Genomic DNA, 17,953 nt, shown 5'->3' on the forward strand with positions numbered 1-17,953 from the left:
TTTTCCCTGCTCCAACACTGCCTTCCAAGCTTCTCGCTTGGTTGCGTTTGAGAGCTGGGAACTCAACACTAATTAACGTGTCTGCAAATCCCAGCTCGGCTGGCAAGGCCTCCAATTCATTCACGGTCCCCTGAGTGCAGAAGGCTCCATGAGCTAGCCCTCTGGCACCTTCAGCTATACGGCTGGCAGATGCATATTTTAACAACACACATCTGTTGGCTATATAATCTCTTGTATTTGCCCTCCCTGCTCCCAGCTTTGATGGAAGACCGGAGGGAAGTCTCCGGTGGTTACAGCCAAAGTGTTTGCTTTGCAATTTCGCTCGATTGCTGTCTGATTTTATTTTCAAATTTCTCCAAGTCCTAATCAGGCTCTTACTTTATTTAATTAATGCCCCGGCTTGGTTAAATAGATCATAAATTAAGAAGCCCTGCCATTAAAGATGTGCCAGGTAACAGAGAGCCCTCCAGTGGCTTCTGGAATCAGCCAAACAGTCCCTGTCCTCCCAGTACATGGTCCTGCTGTGGGTCCAGGGACTCCCTGAAGCTCACAGTGCATCCAAGGGGCTTGTCCAAGCAGCCTTGGCAGTACTGGATGACCTGCCAGAGGTCCCTTGGTCTTTTAGTGGGGCACGTGGATGCCTCCACATCTCCCAGATCCCATCTCCTCGCCTGTTACCAGTTGCTGCCTTCCTTGCCAGGGTTGGTGTCCCCCGGATGGAGAGCAGTGGCTTTATCCCTGGGGCAATGCAGGCAACAGGAGGATGGAGAACAAGCAGGGAATGAGGCTCTGCACCTGGAGAAAGCAGCTCCTTCTGCTTCAGGATGGGTTAGCCAGGTACCCCAGCAATATCTGTGCCTGAAACTCTACAAACACAAGACTTCTCCCGATGCTGATGACACTAATAGGCTCATCTGCTTGAGTGTTTGGACTTCTGAAGCTATGGAATGATCTGTTCCACTACATTTAACCATGTAGATTTGAAAACAATGTGACAAAATCTTTAATATTTAATTAAAATATGGTGTAGCTCTGCATCTGAGCAGGGGAGTAGGAGGCAGCAGACCCGTAAAGCTGTTGTCAGACATGAATGACAGCAGTTGGAAACTGAATTTGGAGGCAATAGGGGATTTCTTGATACCAAGGAAGTGGAAAAGCTGGCAAGAACGGGCAAGGCAGCACCAACCCATGCAGAAAAACAGGTGAGCAAAGGTATTTTTCAGGGGACAAGGCTTGGGTGTGACAGAGGAGGATGGGGTGAAATGGCCCAGCACAGGGGGCCCTGAGCCAGCTCCACACTATGGACTCTGAGTCATGAGGACCTCACAGCTCTGCAAAAGGCTCTAAAGGAAACTGTTTGCCATGTTGAGATGTGCATGGTTTGTATGCTGGGGAGGTCTCGGGGATCCCCTCCTGCCTATGCAATGCCTATGGTTTCACCAGCAACCCTGGGTGAAGCTGGGCAGAACACAGTGATTCGGGCTTTGTTCCCTGTCAAAGATGAAGTGTGAGAAGTCCCAGTGTGGACAGCCCAGGCACGTGCAGGAGGACGCAGTGCAGAATGAGCTGGAAGGGCTTGTGGCTTGGCCTGAGGTCCTGTTCCTTTTTGCAGAGCTGTGCATAGCTTTGGACACAGAGCTGCCGATTATTTGCACAGCGGTGTAGCTTTACAGCGGCCACGTACACTGCTTTATTGCATAATAACCCTGGTAACAGCTGCAGCGCATCGCCTCCTTCTGTAAATGCTGCAAGAACCCAGGTGAATAAAGAGAAAGCATTGCCACCGCAGGGGTTATGAAATCATTGCCACTCCAGCACTGTGGGTGGGGGGCAGCCGGCTGCTTTGCTAGCAGAACCATGAAGCTCCACTTCCACACGGATCCTTCAGAAATGACAGTTTCCAGGAGGGGGATCTCCATCCCCTCCACCTGTCAGGATGCTGGAGGTGTGAGCAGCATCCTCCAAACGGGGGCTGCTGGAAGCCCAAGCCCAGCTCCCCTCCCCACAGGCACAGAAGGGTGCTGAGGCTTCCAGGAGCATGGGCTTGAGTTAGGTTGGGTTTTGAGCAGAAGACTTTTACAATTCTAAGGAAAACCATCCCTCTGGATTTAAAAATCAGCCCTGACAACAATCAGAAGTGACAAGGAACACCCCACAGATGACTTCTTCAAACGAGACAGATGAGGTCGCCTGCTGCATCTCTCACCTCCCAGGCAGCCAAAACTTTGGAGATGCACATCGCTTCGGAGGCACCTGCTTCACTCACAACCATCACGGGCTCCTTGAGCCTACACATCCTGATCGAAACTGGAGAAAAGGGTGCTGTGGTGCCATGACGACCCACAACATGCATCCGGGCAGGGTGCTGGAGGCATCTGCCTGTGACGTGCTACCCCTCACACCTCCCCAGCCAGCACCCAGCTTCCCCAGAACATCTGCACAAGTTCAGCCGGAGCAAGAAATGGGCTACCAGTGGGTTGCAAACCCCATTTTCTCATTGATCGGGTTTAAATTGAATGTGCTGTAACTTTAATTTTCTTAAAAGGAGAGCATGCTGCAAACATAAGTTGCTGAACATCTTAGGTAAATGTACCAATTAGCAGCTACCATGTATATTCACATAAACATTAACTACCATCTATTCAACACATTCCATAACCCCAAAGATAATAACGATTTCCTTTTGATCCACAAAAACATCTCTCTGCTCAATCAATGCTCCGCAGCAGCTCAGAGCACTGACGTACGCCTGTGCACCCTGGGACTAAATTAGTTTTGAAATCTTTAGCTCTAATTAAATAACATTATTTCTTTTGTCTGGCTCCAGCAACGTCTTCCGACTTCGCAGCAGAAGGAGGCAGCCCTGGTGAGGGAAGGGAAGGCGGCACAGCTTGCGGAGGTTGATGGTGAGTGAAGAAGCCTCACCGGCAGCCCTGTGCCACTCTCCCATTTATTTCCAGGCTTTGCTCACGTAGGGATGCATGTCAGAACTCAGAGCTGCTGAGAAGAGTTCACGGAGCAGAAGGCTGGATCGAACAGAAATCATCATCATCGATGGGGGCAGGGAGGGAGGAGGCAGTGGCTGGGGGGGGTTTGGGGACAGGGAGCTGTGCAGGGTGGCACAGGGAGAAGATCAAATGGAGGGGATACTACAAACCCAAAGTTACAGCTCGTTTTCTTGGCGGTGCACGGACTCCTGTGAGGTATGCCTGCATCCAACACTCCATCTTTAATTCGCTTCTTTGGCTGCTTAGCACTAATTAGCATTGAGCTGACTAAAGCCACTAAAACTCTTGGTTTGCATCCTACAATATTTTCCCCCCAAAATTAACTAAGAAAATGACAACAGCACCAACAAAACAAACCCAAACTTTAATTTTAACAAACCTAAAAACCGTCAATACTTTCACTTTGGACTTCAATAATCAGGATATATATCTGGAAGCAATATAGACAGAAAACACTGTTTTACGTTCAGGATTTTCAAGAAAAACAACATTTGCATTCACTTCTCTGAAGCCACATCCATACTGGGAAGTTTCACTGGTCCAGCCTGCCTTTTCCCAGCACTCCTGAAAAGCACCCAACACACTTTTCCAACCTGTCAACAAAGCCCCTTTTCCAGCTCCCACCCAACAAGGGGCTTTGTAAGATGCTGGGAGCAGCCTCCTGTTTGCAGTCCCACGCTCCATCCTGTTGTGCTGCTCATGGGAAAGATTAATCTCCAACAAGTGCACAATGATAAGAGATCCAGTAGGAAAACCAACTTTTCCTCCTGGTCCTGCACACAACAACATCACAGCCAGGGCACAGCATAATGCGCTGATGCCACTGACACCCCTCATGGCCTTAAATTTGTGTACATGCCCTCCTGAAGGGGCACCTGGATTTGGAGCTGCAGTACCAAACACCATGCCCATCCCAGCAATGCTCTGCTCCGTGAACACCTTCCTTTGCTCCTGAAATCACAAAGCATTACTCTCACAGTGGGCTCTTTTCCAGTCATCTTGATTTAACAACACAACATTTTGCATCCGCGAGGACAGAAAACCCTCAAATAAGCTCTGAGTGATGGTGAGCCTGGACTTACCGAGAACAGTCAGCCGGGCAGGTCGGGATCGGATGGCTGCTTGGATGGCCTGACATTCATAGACAGCATCATCTTGGAGATCAGCTCTCAGGATTTTCAAGTGATGCTCTCCAGACAGATGGTCTCCTACGACCAGATAGCGTGGGTAGCCTGTTGGATGCAAAGCATGAGTCAGAGAAGCCCAAAAATGAAGGGCAGACAATGTGGGGGTAGAGCCCCAGCCTTCCCATCACACCAGTAGCTTCATCCCCTCCGTGGCAGCCAGCCCAAACAGACAGAGGCCTCCCAAAGCTCAGGAAGAGACTGCAGGTTTTGACCTAGCTGTTCAGAAAGGAAGCACTGATGAGGAGCATTAAGCTGAAATCCCTAGAAAAAGGACGGGATTTGCATAGCCCGGGGTTTGCCTCTATTTTCAGAGGGGCGACGTGCCCAGCTGCAGGTGGAGCAAGGCTTCTGCTGGGCTGTGAGATGGGCCAAACCTGAGCTTGGGCCATCCTTGCAAAGCCATGCGACAGCTAAAAGTCACCGTGCGAACATCAGCCTGCTACTGGGGCTGCTCACCAGGATGCAAGCACAGCCCATGCTTCGGGGCCAGCTCTTCTGCCACCTCTGGCTCCTGCAAGCCATGCCACAGCATATCTCAAATTCCTTACACCAGATTTTTACACACATACTTGGGTTGAAACCCCGAGATATTTCCACTATTAGGTCTGTGTAAAGGTTGGGCAGGGGTCTCCCTTCACGTGGGTCAGCGAGACACCCGACAGGGCCGGGAAGGATGCTGCCATCAGCGCATCCCTCCGCCTGCTGGTGATTAATGTGCTGGGGACTGTAGGCAGCCTGGCACACTCTCGTGTTTTTGTTGTTTCGCAAGCTATCAACAGCAGGATTTGCTCTCCTGAACCGCGAGAAATACAAATGATGGGTTTGTTTGTATTTAGCTAATTAGATGACTGGCTGAGCTGGTATCGTGCAAGCTGGCAGTTCCTCCTGCTAAAGCAGCCCCAGCTCTGTTAATTGTGGAAGTCATTCACATGAGCCACGTACTTCAGTGGAGCTGTTGTCACCCGTCCATGTTGCAAGGTCTTGTAGGGAGAGATCAGCTCTCTAATGTATGGAAAAGTTGTGGCACTGAGCTTTGAAAAACACTTGAAGAGGGGACTGCTCACTCAGTCAAGTCTGAGAAATGAGTAATTATACATACAAAAACAAAAAACAAAAATACAAAAAACAAAAAACACCACAAACAAACAAGCAAATAAAAAAAAGGAAAAAGCAGGCATTGCACTTGAGAGAAGAGCAGGGTCCCTGGAGACCAAGAAACCTGATTCTTCCCCTGGTTTCTGGCTGCTGCTGCTTGATGTGCTGCAAACTCTTGGAGCTTCCCCAGGCTCTGCACAGTCCCTGCAAGGGCTCGGTGCCCTCGCAGGCTTCCGACTCTTGAATGCCCATTTCCCCTTCGTTTTGGGGAATATAAAAAAAAATCAGCAAAATATATGGACTAAACTGGATCCCTTCTCCACATTTGCTTCAGGCTTCTCCAGGTGCAGTAAAGCCATTCATCACAATGCACGCGTAGGATTAAATAACAAGAAGTCTGGGGAATTTTGTGACCAAACTGTAATTTGCCAGAAGTACAGCTTAAGGAAGCCACAAGTGCTTGTGGGCTCTACTGGATCTCAATAAATACATTTATCCAAAGCAAAGGCTTTTGTTTTGAGAATGCCAAAAGAGGCACTTTCAATGTTTATGAAGCATTTCAGACGGCATTTTGGAAACAGGACATTTGTTTCGAAAAGCCAACCCAAACCAAAGCAAGGCTTTCCAAAGGTCACACCTGTGGGAGACCAACTGTTTAGCTTCGAGCAGGAATAAAAGTTTTTGTTTATTCCAAGTTTTGACACTTGTGTTTGGGCTAGCTGGAGGGTTTTGCAGTTCAAATGAAAACACTCATTATTCTCAAAACAAATATTTGTTCTGAAGCTGTTAAAGAGAAACTGAAGCCAGCTTTCAATTGCTCTAAGCATTTCTTTTCTTTTTCCTTAAAAAGAGGTCTTCTTTAAACAAAATATCTATTACCCTTATAGTGTTTTTTAATTAATTATGACTTTGGGGTGGGGGGTAGCAATGATCTGCTCTACACAAGCAGCTTCTGCTGCCCCAGGATGGCAGTGCCATGACTTACTTGAGAGATCCCGTCCAACTCCAAGGGCAAGTCCGTCTTTGATCCACAGCACAATGCCATTGTACTCGGGGATGGCACACAGCAGTGTCACGGGCTGCCCAGCAATCACCACCTGGTCCTGGGGCTGCTGCGTGAAGGAAGATGCTTGACCTGGAGAGAGAGGCGAGAAAGAGGGACAAGGCTGTCAGTTTGCCAGGGGTGGGTTCCAAAATATTTACAATGAATTAAAAAAGCCCTGGCAAAGAGGTGCCAGGCACTTCCTCTAATCGTGTCATTCAGGATAGCAACTACTGTACTGGAGCTGTCATGATCTAAGGACAGAAGAGCAGCAGGCTCTCAGGAACCAGTGATATTTTGTATTACAAGGGGACACCGGTCCTCTGCTCTCCTCTTCCCCTTCATGCACTCCCTTAAACCAGGATGCACAGCTGAGAACCTGCTACAAACCACAGCAACTCAGAAGATCTGCCTGCTGCTCTCCCCTCTGCTCCCAGGCCCCCAGTGCGACCCTCTGGTACGTGTCAGGGGCTTCACGCACATCAGGGGATGAAAGGACACAGCAGCCCTGCTTCAGCACTGCCGTTTGCTGAAGTTTCAGCTTCAGTCTCACAGGACACACAAAGCTAAGCAGCCAAGCTCTTAGGGATGACAACCCCCAAATGCAGTGGTTTAGCACGGCTCTCTTCTCATTTCCACACCCTGAAGGAGGCAGTAACAGTTTGAAGCCCCCAGGACATCTCCTGCCATGGCTGAGATGTCTCACACCTCCGGAGGAGGTGAAACTTCTCATTTTCCACAAAAAGCATGCTGATTCATGGTAACCTATTTCACATCAGGGTGTGCTAAGTGCTGGCATTATGCTTTATTTTCTCTCTTTGAAATCCATCATAATTCCTTGGCTTTGTCATGACTGAAAACCATTCCAAGTGTCAAGTCCTTCTGTTTTTTTCCCCAGAACAAGTGCTTCACTTTCCAGCCAGACGAGGTGCAAACCCAGGTGCCCATATGCAGCCCACCTCTGGTGTTCGATGCAGGCTGGGCACGTGTCTTGCAAAGAAAATGGTGCAAAAGCAAGAACAAATGCTGGCAAAGCATCCCTAAACCAAATGTGGGCTATCTTAGAGAGACAGCTTGAGTGTTAGCACATGGATGTAGTGCTGCTGTCTGATGCTGGAAGGCCTTAAATGCAAAGGCAATTCAGTATGTATTCAATTATCAGTATACATCAATCCAATATCTGCTCATTGGGGTCTCCTTTGTGTTAGCTATTTGATGAGCATCTGAGAAGTGCTGCTGGCTTACCAGTGCTTAAAGTCCCGCTCTTCCTCTGGATATGGAGAGATCTGAAACGGGAGAAGTTGGGAGAGAGTGCACTGACTGGATTGCAACTCGCTGTATTGCCCTGGAGGTTTTAAAGATCAGGAGCCTTGCTGCGTGTGAATTATCGCCCTGAAACAGGCACAGAACAAGAAGCCCACACCCGCCAACTGAACGGCAGCTCAATATGCTGTGTCGCGCCGGGCTGCAGAAAAAGTTGCTCTTTAAAATCAATGTGTTAAAACCAGGACAGTCTCCACGCGAACCACCCTAAATCAATTCAATCCTAATTTACATTAACTCAATTTAATCATTGACTGATGATTAATCCTAAACCAAGGTTAAGTGTGACACAAGTTCTTGCAACTAAACTTGTTTTCAAATGAGTTGTTAGGCATTGCCTACAGGGCAAAACTGCAAAGCTCAATCATTTTCTAACTCGTGCAGTTAAACCAATGTAAGCCCCCATGTGAATGCTTATATTTCATTTAATTTATTGCAGCTTAACTTAAACGTGTTCCTAGCCAGCTGAAGATGTGCAGGAAGGAGCACAGGCATCCTTTCTGGATTTCTACCCACGTATATACAACTGGTTAAAAAGCTCTCCGAATATCTTGGCAAATCCAGGAACATGTCAAGCACCATATTCCCAGGGATTTCAGGAGCCCCATCCCCTCCAGCACCCACATACTTGCAGAGAAGTCTGATTTTCATCACCAGTGCTCCAGTAGGTCACGGTCATGCATGCTCAACAGGATGGGTCTGCTGCAGAGTGGTACCCCACACCAGCAGCCTCAGGAGATGCCACATGCTGCAAGGCATGTGGGCCTCCAACACTAGCAGAAACTCTTGCTCTTCTGAACTGGGATTTAGAAACTTCATAGGAAACATTAATCAGCTCTATATTCTATTCAGACTCACAAGGACAGGTGCTACTGAAATAATAGGAAAAGCAGGGATGGGAGAGAGAAAATTAGGAAAGGAAACAGAAAAAAGTGAGCATTTTGCCTTTTTTATATTTTTTTATTTTCCACCCGCTAACTATGTTTTCACGGCTCACTCCGTAATCTTGACAATTCTCAAGGCAAGCCGGGCAAGCAGGGACAGTGCCAGAACGCAGTAATAACCAAAAAAGATTGTTTTATCGGTAAGAATTATCAGGTTGTCAGCTGGGAGCTGCAAGAGTCGTAATGAGAAAGCAGAAACACAAAGTGGTGTCCATGCCCTCTGAAAATGTCCATTAAGCAGAGGTTTCATTTGGTAATTGCTGTTGGAAATGAAGCCTCCCCCCCTCCCGCTTTTCTTTTTTTTCTTTTTCCTTTCTTGATCTGTCTTAGAGAGCAGCTGATGACCATGGAAAATTAGAGCGAGAACATGGCATATGTCTCCTGTCTTTTCCTTCCCTCTGTTTTTTCAGTGTGAAAAATTGTCACTTGAAACCCTTTTTAGTCCAAGGCTCCATCTTGGCTATAAATGTTACAGGCTCAGCCTTGGTCACAGGAGAGGAGAGAAGAGGGTAAGGACGTTAAGAGCATTACCTGGCCCATTCCCTGCTCCACAGCAGGATCACTGCTCCCTAAATCAGAGATAAAAAAGCTAAAAAAAAAAAAAAAAAAAAAAAAGGTACCAAAAGGCAGAGCTTGACTCACTTTCAAATCAGCTTAAAGTCTGATTACTGGGTTTAACTGGGTTTGGAAGATCAGAGACCTGTTCACGTTACAGCTTTCAGCAGTCTTATATCTTAATGTCAAAGGAGCAAGTAATTTGCAGAAAAGTTTTAAGGGAGATAAGACACTTGACAGAAAATAGCTGAGAAGGGGGAAATTGGGAAAGGATGATTTACAAATGCAGGTTGAGTGGTTTCATCTACAAGAAGCACTGAGACACTTCAGTTTGTCGGTGCTTTGGCTTCAGAGCAGGGTTCTGTGACTCCAAGGACAAAACAAAACAAAACGAACGTTTCATCATCACACAATGCTATGGGTCTACAAGAAGATGTATTTTCCAGAGGTTTTCCATACACTTCCTGGACACCAAATAGGGCAGTAGCAAACAAACAAACAAACAAACAAACAAAAAAACAACCGTCTTAAATTTATACCAAATCCCAGTTCAAATCCTTGCAGAGACTGGAATTAAGACCACAGAACGTGTGGGCAAGCCACCAAACACCGCTCTCACTGAAAGCACCCTGCTCCTCCACAATGCCCACAGCTCCCCATTTCCAGCCTCCAGGAGACATCTCCACCACCTTAGCCCAGCCTAGAGAGCCAGTTTGCTTCCACACCTCGTTTTCCTTTTTTCAAGAAGAATGGAAGACTTTCAAAGGGTGAAACAAACCCACAGGTGCTCAACTTCCAACAAGCACCACGGGTAGAAGCACGGCACTGGTTCTTCCTCCCCCCCCGAGCATCCACACGTGTCTTCTGCTTTTCAGGGGAGATGCACTGAGCAGAAGCAAATATTAGGACTCTGAATTCATTGTTGATATTTTTTTCCCCTTTAAAAAAAGCAAACAGATATGCAGATGTGATGCTAACCCTGCCTTCTGGCCATGTTCCAGTGTGATGGCAAAGCTGAAGCCTGCCAGGGCAGGTTGTCAGCAGCAGGGCGGTCTGCTGCTGGGGGGCTTTGGTGCCAGAGAAGGTGCAGGGAATCGATCCCTGAGTCTCATCTTCTCCTGCCTGCTGGCTTTGCTTTGCACCCTGAGGAGCTGTTTACAGCCCCAGCCTACAGCATGAGCTGCTTTGGTTGGCCCTGTGGTCTCCTCCCGCCTTCCTGGAGGAAGTCTCTCTAAAACAAAAGCAGGGGGCACTTCTGCAGCTATTGTAATCCTAAATGCCAGGAACAAAACGGAGAATAAAGGACCTACTGCGAACAGCGAGCAGGCAGTAATGCTAACCCTGCTTTCAAAAATCACAAGCGGGGCCTTATGAAGTCACAAGCATGTCATAAAAGTGTAAGAAAGAAAGAGAGAGAGAAAAGAGAACCACTTTAGAACTCTTTATATTTCCTTAATGGATTTTGCACCTGTGGCTCCTGCTTTTCAGTGTTTCTCTCTAACGTTGCCTTGTTCTTTCAAACAAAAGCTGAGGCTATTATGTTTGTGATTTCCAAGGGAAATCACACCACCACTGACGCAGCATTTCCAGGAGTCCCAGTGCCCCGCGTCGTGAGAAGGACCCAAATCCCATTTTACAACCCAGAGGATTCAGGGAGGCACCTGCACGAGGACACCATCAAGGCCATCCATGACAGAGCAGGAGCTTGAAGCTCCTTCACCACCAAGGCCCAGAGCAGTGATCGGCTTTCTAAGCCCTCTGAAGACTCCAATCTGTTTGCAAGAGTTCTTGCCTGAATTATTTCAACTTGTAGCCTCCTGTGTAAAAACCGGCCTGCCTGCAGACAATGTGCTGCAAGAAGAGAGGAGGCAAGTGGGAACAGCAGATAGTTAAATTTTCATTACCCAAGAGAAGAGAGTATTGTAATAAGAAGCAAGGGACTTAGAGCGGGAACAATGACTCATTAGAAACGGAGACACCATGGCTCCTTTTATGTAAGCGGAGCTTTGAATTTTCATTGTGTTTTGAAAAGAATTATCTCTTTTTGTTGAAGAGGGGATGGAAGTGGTGAAGGAGGCCTCTGAAGCGCCTGGTAAAGATGTAACTTTTTAGAAATGACTGGGGGTGACTGAGGGACGTTGCCCTTGTCCCACCAGGCTGGGAGCTGATCCTGCCCTTGGTGTGGAGCTGCAGGATGTGTGGCGAGCACGGGGCTGGCCTGCCTCAGTGCACGGGGAGCTGAAGGCCGAGCACTACACCAGGAGGCCCCTCTTTGGGATGTCAGGGCATCACACCACCAAGCACCTGCCTAGAAGTCATGGCATTTCAGCCCATCACAGGGTTGGTTGCTCCAGGACAACAACATGATGCCTGAAGTTGGAGCTGTCTGAGGAGCAGGGCTGGGAAGGCAGGATGGCTTACGGGAAACTGTCTCCACACCTGCCCCATGCAGCTCCTGGTATCGATCCTGGGACAAATGCGTTGGTTCTGCTCATGCAGATGGGTCCTCCTCTGGGAGCCAAGGACAACAGACTCCCTGCATAAGGCCCATCACGCTTTAAAACACATGCCTGTATTGATTTTTAGATGGCTAGGAAAGGCAAGCAGACAAAAGCGGTACATTATTTACAGTGCTCTCAGGAGTCGTCAGTCACGGGGAAGCATGGCATGAGCAGGGAGAGCTGCACGGACGCCACGGTCCCTCATTACCACCTTGCCTGTCTCCAGGTCCCCCCCAGTGCAGTGCCCATGGAAAGCATCCCCAAGGATTTCCCCAGCCAGGGACCAAGACAAGCTCTCCTTGCACCTCCAGAGGAGCTCCCCAGGCAGGAGCAGCTGAATCCCACCAGTGAAGCTGTGCATGCAATCTGGGGCAAGGAGACCTGGAGCAGCCCCCCGAGGGAGGGTCACTTGCTGGTGATGGCCAGAGACATGTCTTGCACTTCTCTGCTGCTTCCTGGGAGGAAAATAACCGTAGCTTGAGCTCCTCACTTGCATAATGCTTTCTGTTATTTTATTTTGTTTCCCTGGGGGGGGGTGGGGGGGGTGAAGGAGGATGGGGAAGAGGAATCTGCTTGAACAAAAATGTCAGTTTGGCCTTTTTTAGTTTGACTACGCAAGTCCAGCTCACGTGGCTTCAGTACTCCTGATGTTGCTGAATTATTCAATTTGGAGGAAAAAAAACACCCCCCAAGTCAACGAATGAATCAGCTGTGTGGAAAGGCAAGTGTAGCCTACTTCTTGCAGGCCAGCCAGGACCTGGAGCTATTTATGCCCCCTCTCCTGTGGCCATGGGTGCCAGGCAGGGAGCTGGGCTTGGTCCCTGCTCACCCACCAGAGAGGTGTCACCCATCTTCCCTTTGGAGTGAGCACAGCAATGAAGGGGCTGCAAAGCTAAACCAAACCCATGCCAGGTGAGGGTGCCAGCGTGGAGTTTGGGGACAATGCTCAACTTGTCAGCTTCACCTCAGTGTAACCCTTTGCCTCCCAGCTCCAAGCCAGCCTGAGCTCATCCTGCAGTGATGTCAGATATTTCCCTAATGCTGCTTAGAGAAGAAACATCAGCATCCCACTGTGTCCACTAAGCAGCTTCAAACAGGAGACAAAGAAATTCTGAATAAGATATTAGACCTTTTAGAATCTTTTTGTCTATTAGTCACACAGGCGAGAGATCTGAACTATCGAGTATTGCACTTGCTTTGATACCCACACGAAATCCCAATACTGCTTTCAAAGTCACTGTGAGTAGTTTGATCAGCCATGCAGAAAGGGCTTAAATGTCATCGTCTGCTCTGTTATTAGCTACCAATTGGGAAAGGTGTAAGAGTATACTTACTGAGGGATATTTATTGGCAACCTCCTCCCAGCACCAGCTCTGAGAATTACCTCTTGTGAGATTAAATGCCTGTTCTTGGTAGCTGCGCTGATAGAAAACAAACTAATGGGCTGCATCGAGGAAGGAAAAATAAGCTGTTCCCAAAAAGCAATGTTCAGGTGACCTTAGGGACTAGATTGCACTGAATATTCAGGTGCAGGACATGTGGCTCCTGGCCCTTCTGCTCCAACAACCTGGCAAATAGCTGCTGCCCAGATAAAGCAGGGCTCGGAGGAAGAACTGTTATCTTCTGTTAGACAAGCTGACGGAGCTGGGAAAAAAAGAAAGAGACGAGCTTTGGGGTGCGAAGGACTTTTGCTGGCTTGGAGATAGAAGCAGCAAACTGAATTAGGTGGCATTTTGCCACTGGGGCCAGCATGCTGCAGGATCCTTGTTGTGGCTGCCTCGGAGCTGGTTCACTCCTGCGGCAGGGGATGCAGGGAGGCTTTGCAAGGGGCAGAGCTCACTGCACAACCAAAGCTAACAGCAGAAAGGAGAGGTGCATACACAGTGCAAAGCGCCCTGTCTTGCTCTTGTTAGCAGAGAGGAAGAGATTTCCTCCCATTGATCCACCTGGAGGCTCCAGCTCCGGCTGAAAATTGCCAGCGACTCCACGAAGTGTTTAGTTATCAGTGCTCCCGAGGGGAATAATAAATTACCATTTGCTCTTCTGTCAAGGTGTAGCTGTCCTGGCACGGCTCCACAGCAGCCGTACCGACACATGAGGGAGGGAGCTGTGAGAAGAAGAGGTGATGCCTCAGTACCCCCTGCCAAGCCAGCTTTCTCCTGGCACCTACGGATGCTTTCCTGATGCTCACACCACGTGCAGCTGACCAGCGGAGCTTGCTGAGGGGTCAGCAGATGCTCAGCTGCAGGAGCCTTGCACAGATAGAGAGTGAACTCCCTACAAGCACCGCTTTAATGCACAGAAGAGAAAAAGAGACTTTTCCATCTGAAATAACAGCTAACGCCCAAAGTGTCTGCACTCCCCAAATCTTCCTGATAAAATCCTTTAGGATTTTATAAAAAAACTTTAGGATTTTATCCCATGTGACCTGATATGTCTCAGCCCTGGCTTACACCCAGTCAAGGTGGGTGTACCTTACCTTAGCCTACCCTCTGCTCCCAGGTCGGGGCTGCTCTCTTGAAATACAGCCCCATAAATCTTGTCTCATCCTCTAGTTAGAGGGCATGCAGGACACTTGTCTGTAGGACAACCAGAAGGATGTATAATCCATTTCACAAATGATTTGGAGATTTCAAAGCCTGGCTCAGCTCCCACAAAGAGCAGAAGCGGGAAGTTGTACAGTCTACAGGGCGGAAAATCAGACCAAAGAGCTTGCCCTGGGTTGCACGATGTTTCGCTTCCATCCTTGCCTTTCACAATCAGTTATCAAACGCTTTGAGTAGCAGAGAGAAATACGAAATGAAGAATCACTTCAGAACAGAAAATGCAGACTTTTAATACCAAAACTACTGCATGATTCTCCTCCCGTCTTCCACCTTCTATTCCAAACTGCAAGCCTCACAATGAAATATTGAGAAGGAACTCTCTACGAGAAACTTAGAGTGTGTTGCTTCTGGGGGCTCCTGGCCAGCCCAGCCAGCCCTGTGATATTACAAAGGCATTGAGGACTCTTTCTAGCTCCCTGCTGTTCAGCTGAGCTGAGAAGCAGGGCGAGATTGCTTCAGGTTGTGCTGCGTGAATTAGCAAGTCTAACGATGAAGTGGAGTGAGAATTAGCAGGTTTCTGCTGTAATTATTGTTTGTTTGGATTTTTCCGAGCGGAAATGATTGTAAATATGTGCACTTTCTTCTTCTTCTTTTTTTTTAAAAACAAAAAACCAAAAAAACACAGCATTCATATTCAGGCTGTTCTTTAGAATAATTTGTTTCAACTCTAAAATTAAGCACATGCAATACACACACAAAAAATAGATGTGGGGGAAAAGAGAAGATAGGAGATGCTGTGATGAACAGATTTGAGCAGAGCATCAGCCGCGCAGGAAATGTTTTGTGCACATGGCTATCCTTGCTACCCAAGGAAGGTGCTTAAAACTCATGCACTTTTCTATCTATACATGAAGGCCTAAGAAAAATTGTTCCCTTCCCTGAAAACCATTGCTGCCACAGTACCCCTAGACCCATGGAATGCCTAAAGAGTGCACTTATCCCCCAGCCTGGAGGGACGAATGGCATTTTCAGGGGAAAACCCGGTGTTATGGAGGAGAGCAGTGACTGGCACCAATGCCTACAACAGCCAAGTCCTGATTTTGACTGGGATTTACCCAATGCAACCAAACTCCACAAAAAGAGAGCAGAAACATGAACTCAGTCAATACTTATAGCCCTGCAACTGCTCCATCATGTGCACCCTTGGCAGTGGCAAACGGACATGGCACTGAGCACTGCTGTCACTGTGACTGCCCTGCTTCGCTGCCGCAGGAGCTGGGACTATGTTAGAAGGGACCTCAAATGTATTTATACACAAGGCTTTGCTGTTTGTTTTTTACCGGCTCCCTTTCAATGGTCCCCACTGCAGAGTCAATGGCTTGCTTGTGCAAAACCCCAGTCCAAGAGGAGATGAGCACATTCTGGCCTGCTGAGTTAATTAGCAGGTAATGAGAGATGCTCATCAATAAACCCAGCTGCTTCTGAACCCCCTCCTGGGTTGAGCGCCATGCCTGCAGGACAGAGGAAGCTCTCCATCCCCTGCCAAGCTCCACGTGGCTCGCTCAGCTGATGATGTGCTCTCTCCCCAGCTGCCCTGCAGCGGACAAACCCCCTCCTGTACGCAGTGAGGCAAAGCTTGGCGAGAGCTCACACAACCAGCATGACAGCAGAACCGTTTTTCACTCAGGGATTTTCTGGGGGGGAGATGTTTTTCCATCTGGTTTACTGGTAGAGGATTCCCTGCCTGGAGTTGAGAGCAGGTAGTGTAAAGCTGGGAGTCAAAAAGAAGGGAAATTGATTAGTGTAATATTACGCTCCCTTACAATGGAAAATTATGTCCAAGAATCCCCCCTCTTGAAACCTCACGAGTCCACAGTTGTGGATAGAAACCTCCAGGAAAAAATAATAAAAAAGCCTCTTCTGCACGTCCATCCACAGCAAAACCCCAACACGGGTCTCTCCTCAGGCTGAAATTCCAAGGAACAGGCACAGAAGAGTCCCCAAACGGGTAACAGCCGTGAGGTTAGCCAGCGCTGCCTCCCTTTCTGACTTGAGGGAAAGCTTCCTGCCTGCGACGAGGCAGGGACGTAACCTGGTTAAGGCCTCAGAGGCAGACACATAACCATCATAATAATTTTTAAGAAGCAACGTGCAACACAGCGCCTTACGGACTCCTATAAATTACTCGGCACCCGGCTGCCAGCTCAGCCCAAGCTTGATATTGCCTGCAGTAATTATTTGGATCAAATGCAGTTTATCTGCTTCATATTTGTGTTTCTGTGCTCTCCGGTAACTTATAAATGTCATTGCAGTGTTTATTTGTTATAATGAAACTTAATGACGTTTGAAACCAATGGCTGTGGTTGTGGGCTGCAGGTTTCAAGTAATCTCTTCATCTCAGGAGCAGGAGGCCCAAAGATAACATTAAATTACCCTATAGGAAAGGAAGATGCATGCAGACAGATATTCAGGCCGGTGTATTATTCATTGGAGAGATGACTAGCAATGAGCCACGGCGCTGAGGGCTACGGGCTTCCATCACTGTCACCCAGCAGAGGCGAGCGCTCCTGTCCGAGGGGAGCGTGCTGCCGAGCTGTAAGCCCAACCGCTTCCCCATCGGTCTGAGCAAATCTTCCCTGGCATGGCTCGGGGCCAGATGCCTGCACAAATGGCTGGCAGGGAGGGAGCGAGGTTCTGCTGCCACACAGCTGAGCTGGGCAGGGATAGCTGGATTCAGAAGGCTCTGAGGGGAACAGAGCACAGCAGTGGTGACACCCTGTCCACACTGGCTGGCTGGCCCTGAACGCCTTTCTCCTTCCATGTAAGACCCAGAATAAACTTTTCTTGCCTCTGCTTGAGGCACAGCTCCCTGTCCTCCCTCCTTCTGAGGCCATGAATAATTTCCTCCCTTTGTTTCTAGTGCTGTGTGTATTTATAGACTCTGGTCGTGTCTCCCCTCGAGCTTCCTCTAGACTATATAAATTCACCTCCCCCAGCCTCTCCCTTTGTTCTCTGGTCCCTGGGCCACTCTTGTTGCCATCATCAGCATCCTTCCCAGCTTTGCTCCCCGGGTTGCAGAGGCTGGTGCTGGTCACACCACAGCCCACGTGGAGCTGCAATTACCAATGCCTTATTACCTCAGGATCTGCTGAAGCAAAATGCCTGTGGCAACAGCTGAGAACATCTCCCTCATCTCCCTCTTGCTGTCAGAAATGCCACCATACCCAGGACAGCTAGCACCAAAAGAGCTTTAACCCCTGCAGCACAACCCAGATTCAGAGCATCAGGTTTATGAGCTGCTTTCCACCAAGCGGGCACCAAGGGCTGATGCTTCAGCATCTGGCCAGCAGAGGCGCAGCCCCTTGCTGCTTCCCTGCTCCAGAGCAACGCAGCATTGTGAGCTGTCTCCACAAGGACAGAGAGGCAGGGGAGAGCGGACTTTCAGGGAAACTGCACCTCAGCTGCTGGTTCAGTGAAATCTGGCTTTTTGTATTTGCCTGCTTCTCCTACACAAGGTCGGATAGGTCTGGAAACACGCTGTGCCGCAGCCATCTGTCCTCAGCAGCACAGCCTCTTCGTTCTGCTCTGAAGCTAAGCTGAGAGATGTTTCTCCTGCACCGCCGTGGTCCTCTCTGCCTATCCTCTCCAAAGCTGTCATGCAACCCATTCCAAAACAGCTGCGGGATGACTGAGAGCTTCAGTCATCTCACATGGTTTCAGGGAAGGACTATTCCCACCAAAATACTCCTTTG

General features: G+C 48.6%; 1 protein-coding gene across 4 annotated transcripts in view; it reads right to left on the reverse strand.

Annotated features, from left to right (window-relative positions):
* Nucleotides 1-17,953, reverse strand: part of KIRREL3 (kirre like nephrin family adhesion molecule 3) — a 317,016-nt gene that overhangs the window by 76,077 nt on the left and 222,986 nt on the right. For all 4 annotated transcript variants that reach the window (XM_084495609.1, XM_084495611.1, XM_084495608.1 and 1 more), the window contains 2 exons: nucleotides 6,276-6,425; nucleotides 4,091-4,240 (listed from right to left, as the gene is read on the reverse strand). In XM_084495609.1, the coding sequence (XP_084351735.1) occupies nucleotides 4,091-4,240; nucleotides 6,276-6,425 (300 nt within the window). The remainder of the gene's footprint in view (nucleotides 1-4,090; nucleotides 4,241-6,275; nucleotides 6,426-17,953) is intronic.

This window comes from Aythya ferina (assembly GCF_964211825.1).
Source record: "Aythya ferina genome assembly, chromosome: 22".
Classification (NCBI taxonomy): domain Eukaryota; kingdom Metazoa; phylum Chordata; class Aves; order Anseriformes; family Anatidae; genus Aythya; species Aythya ferina.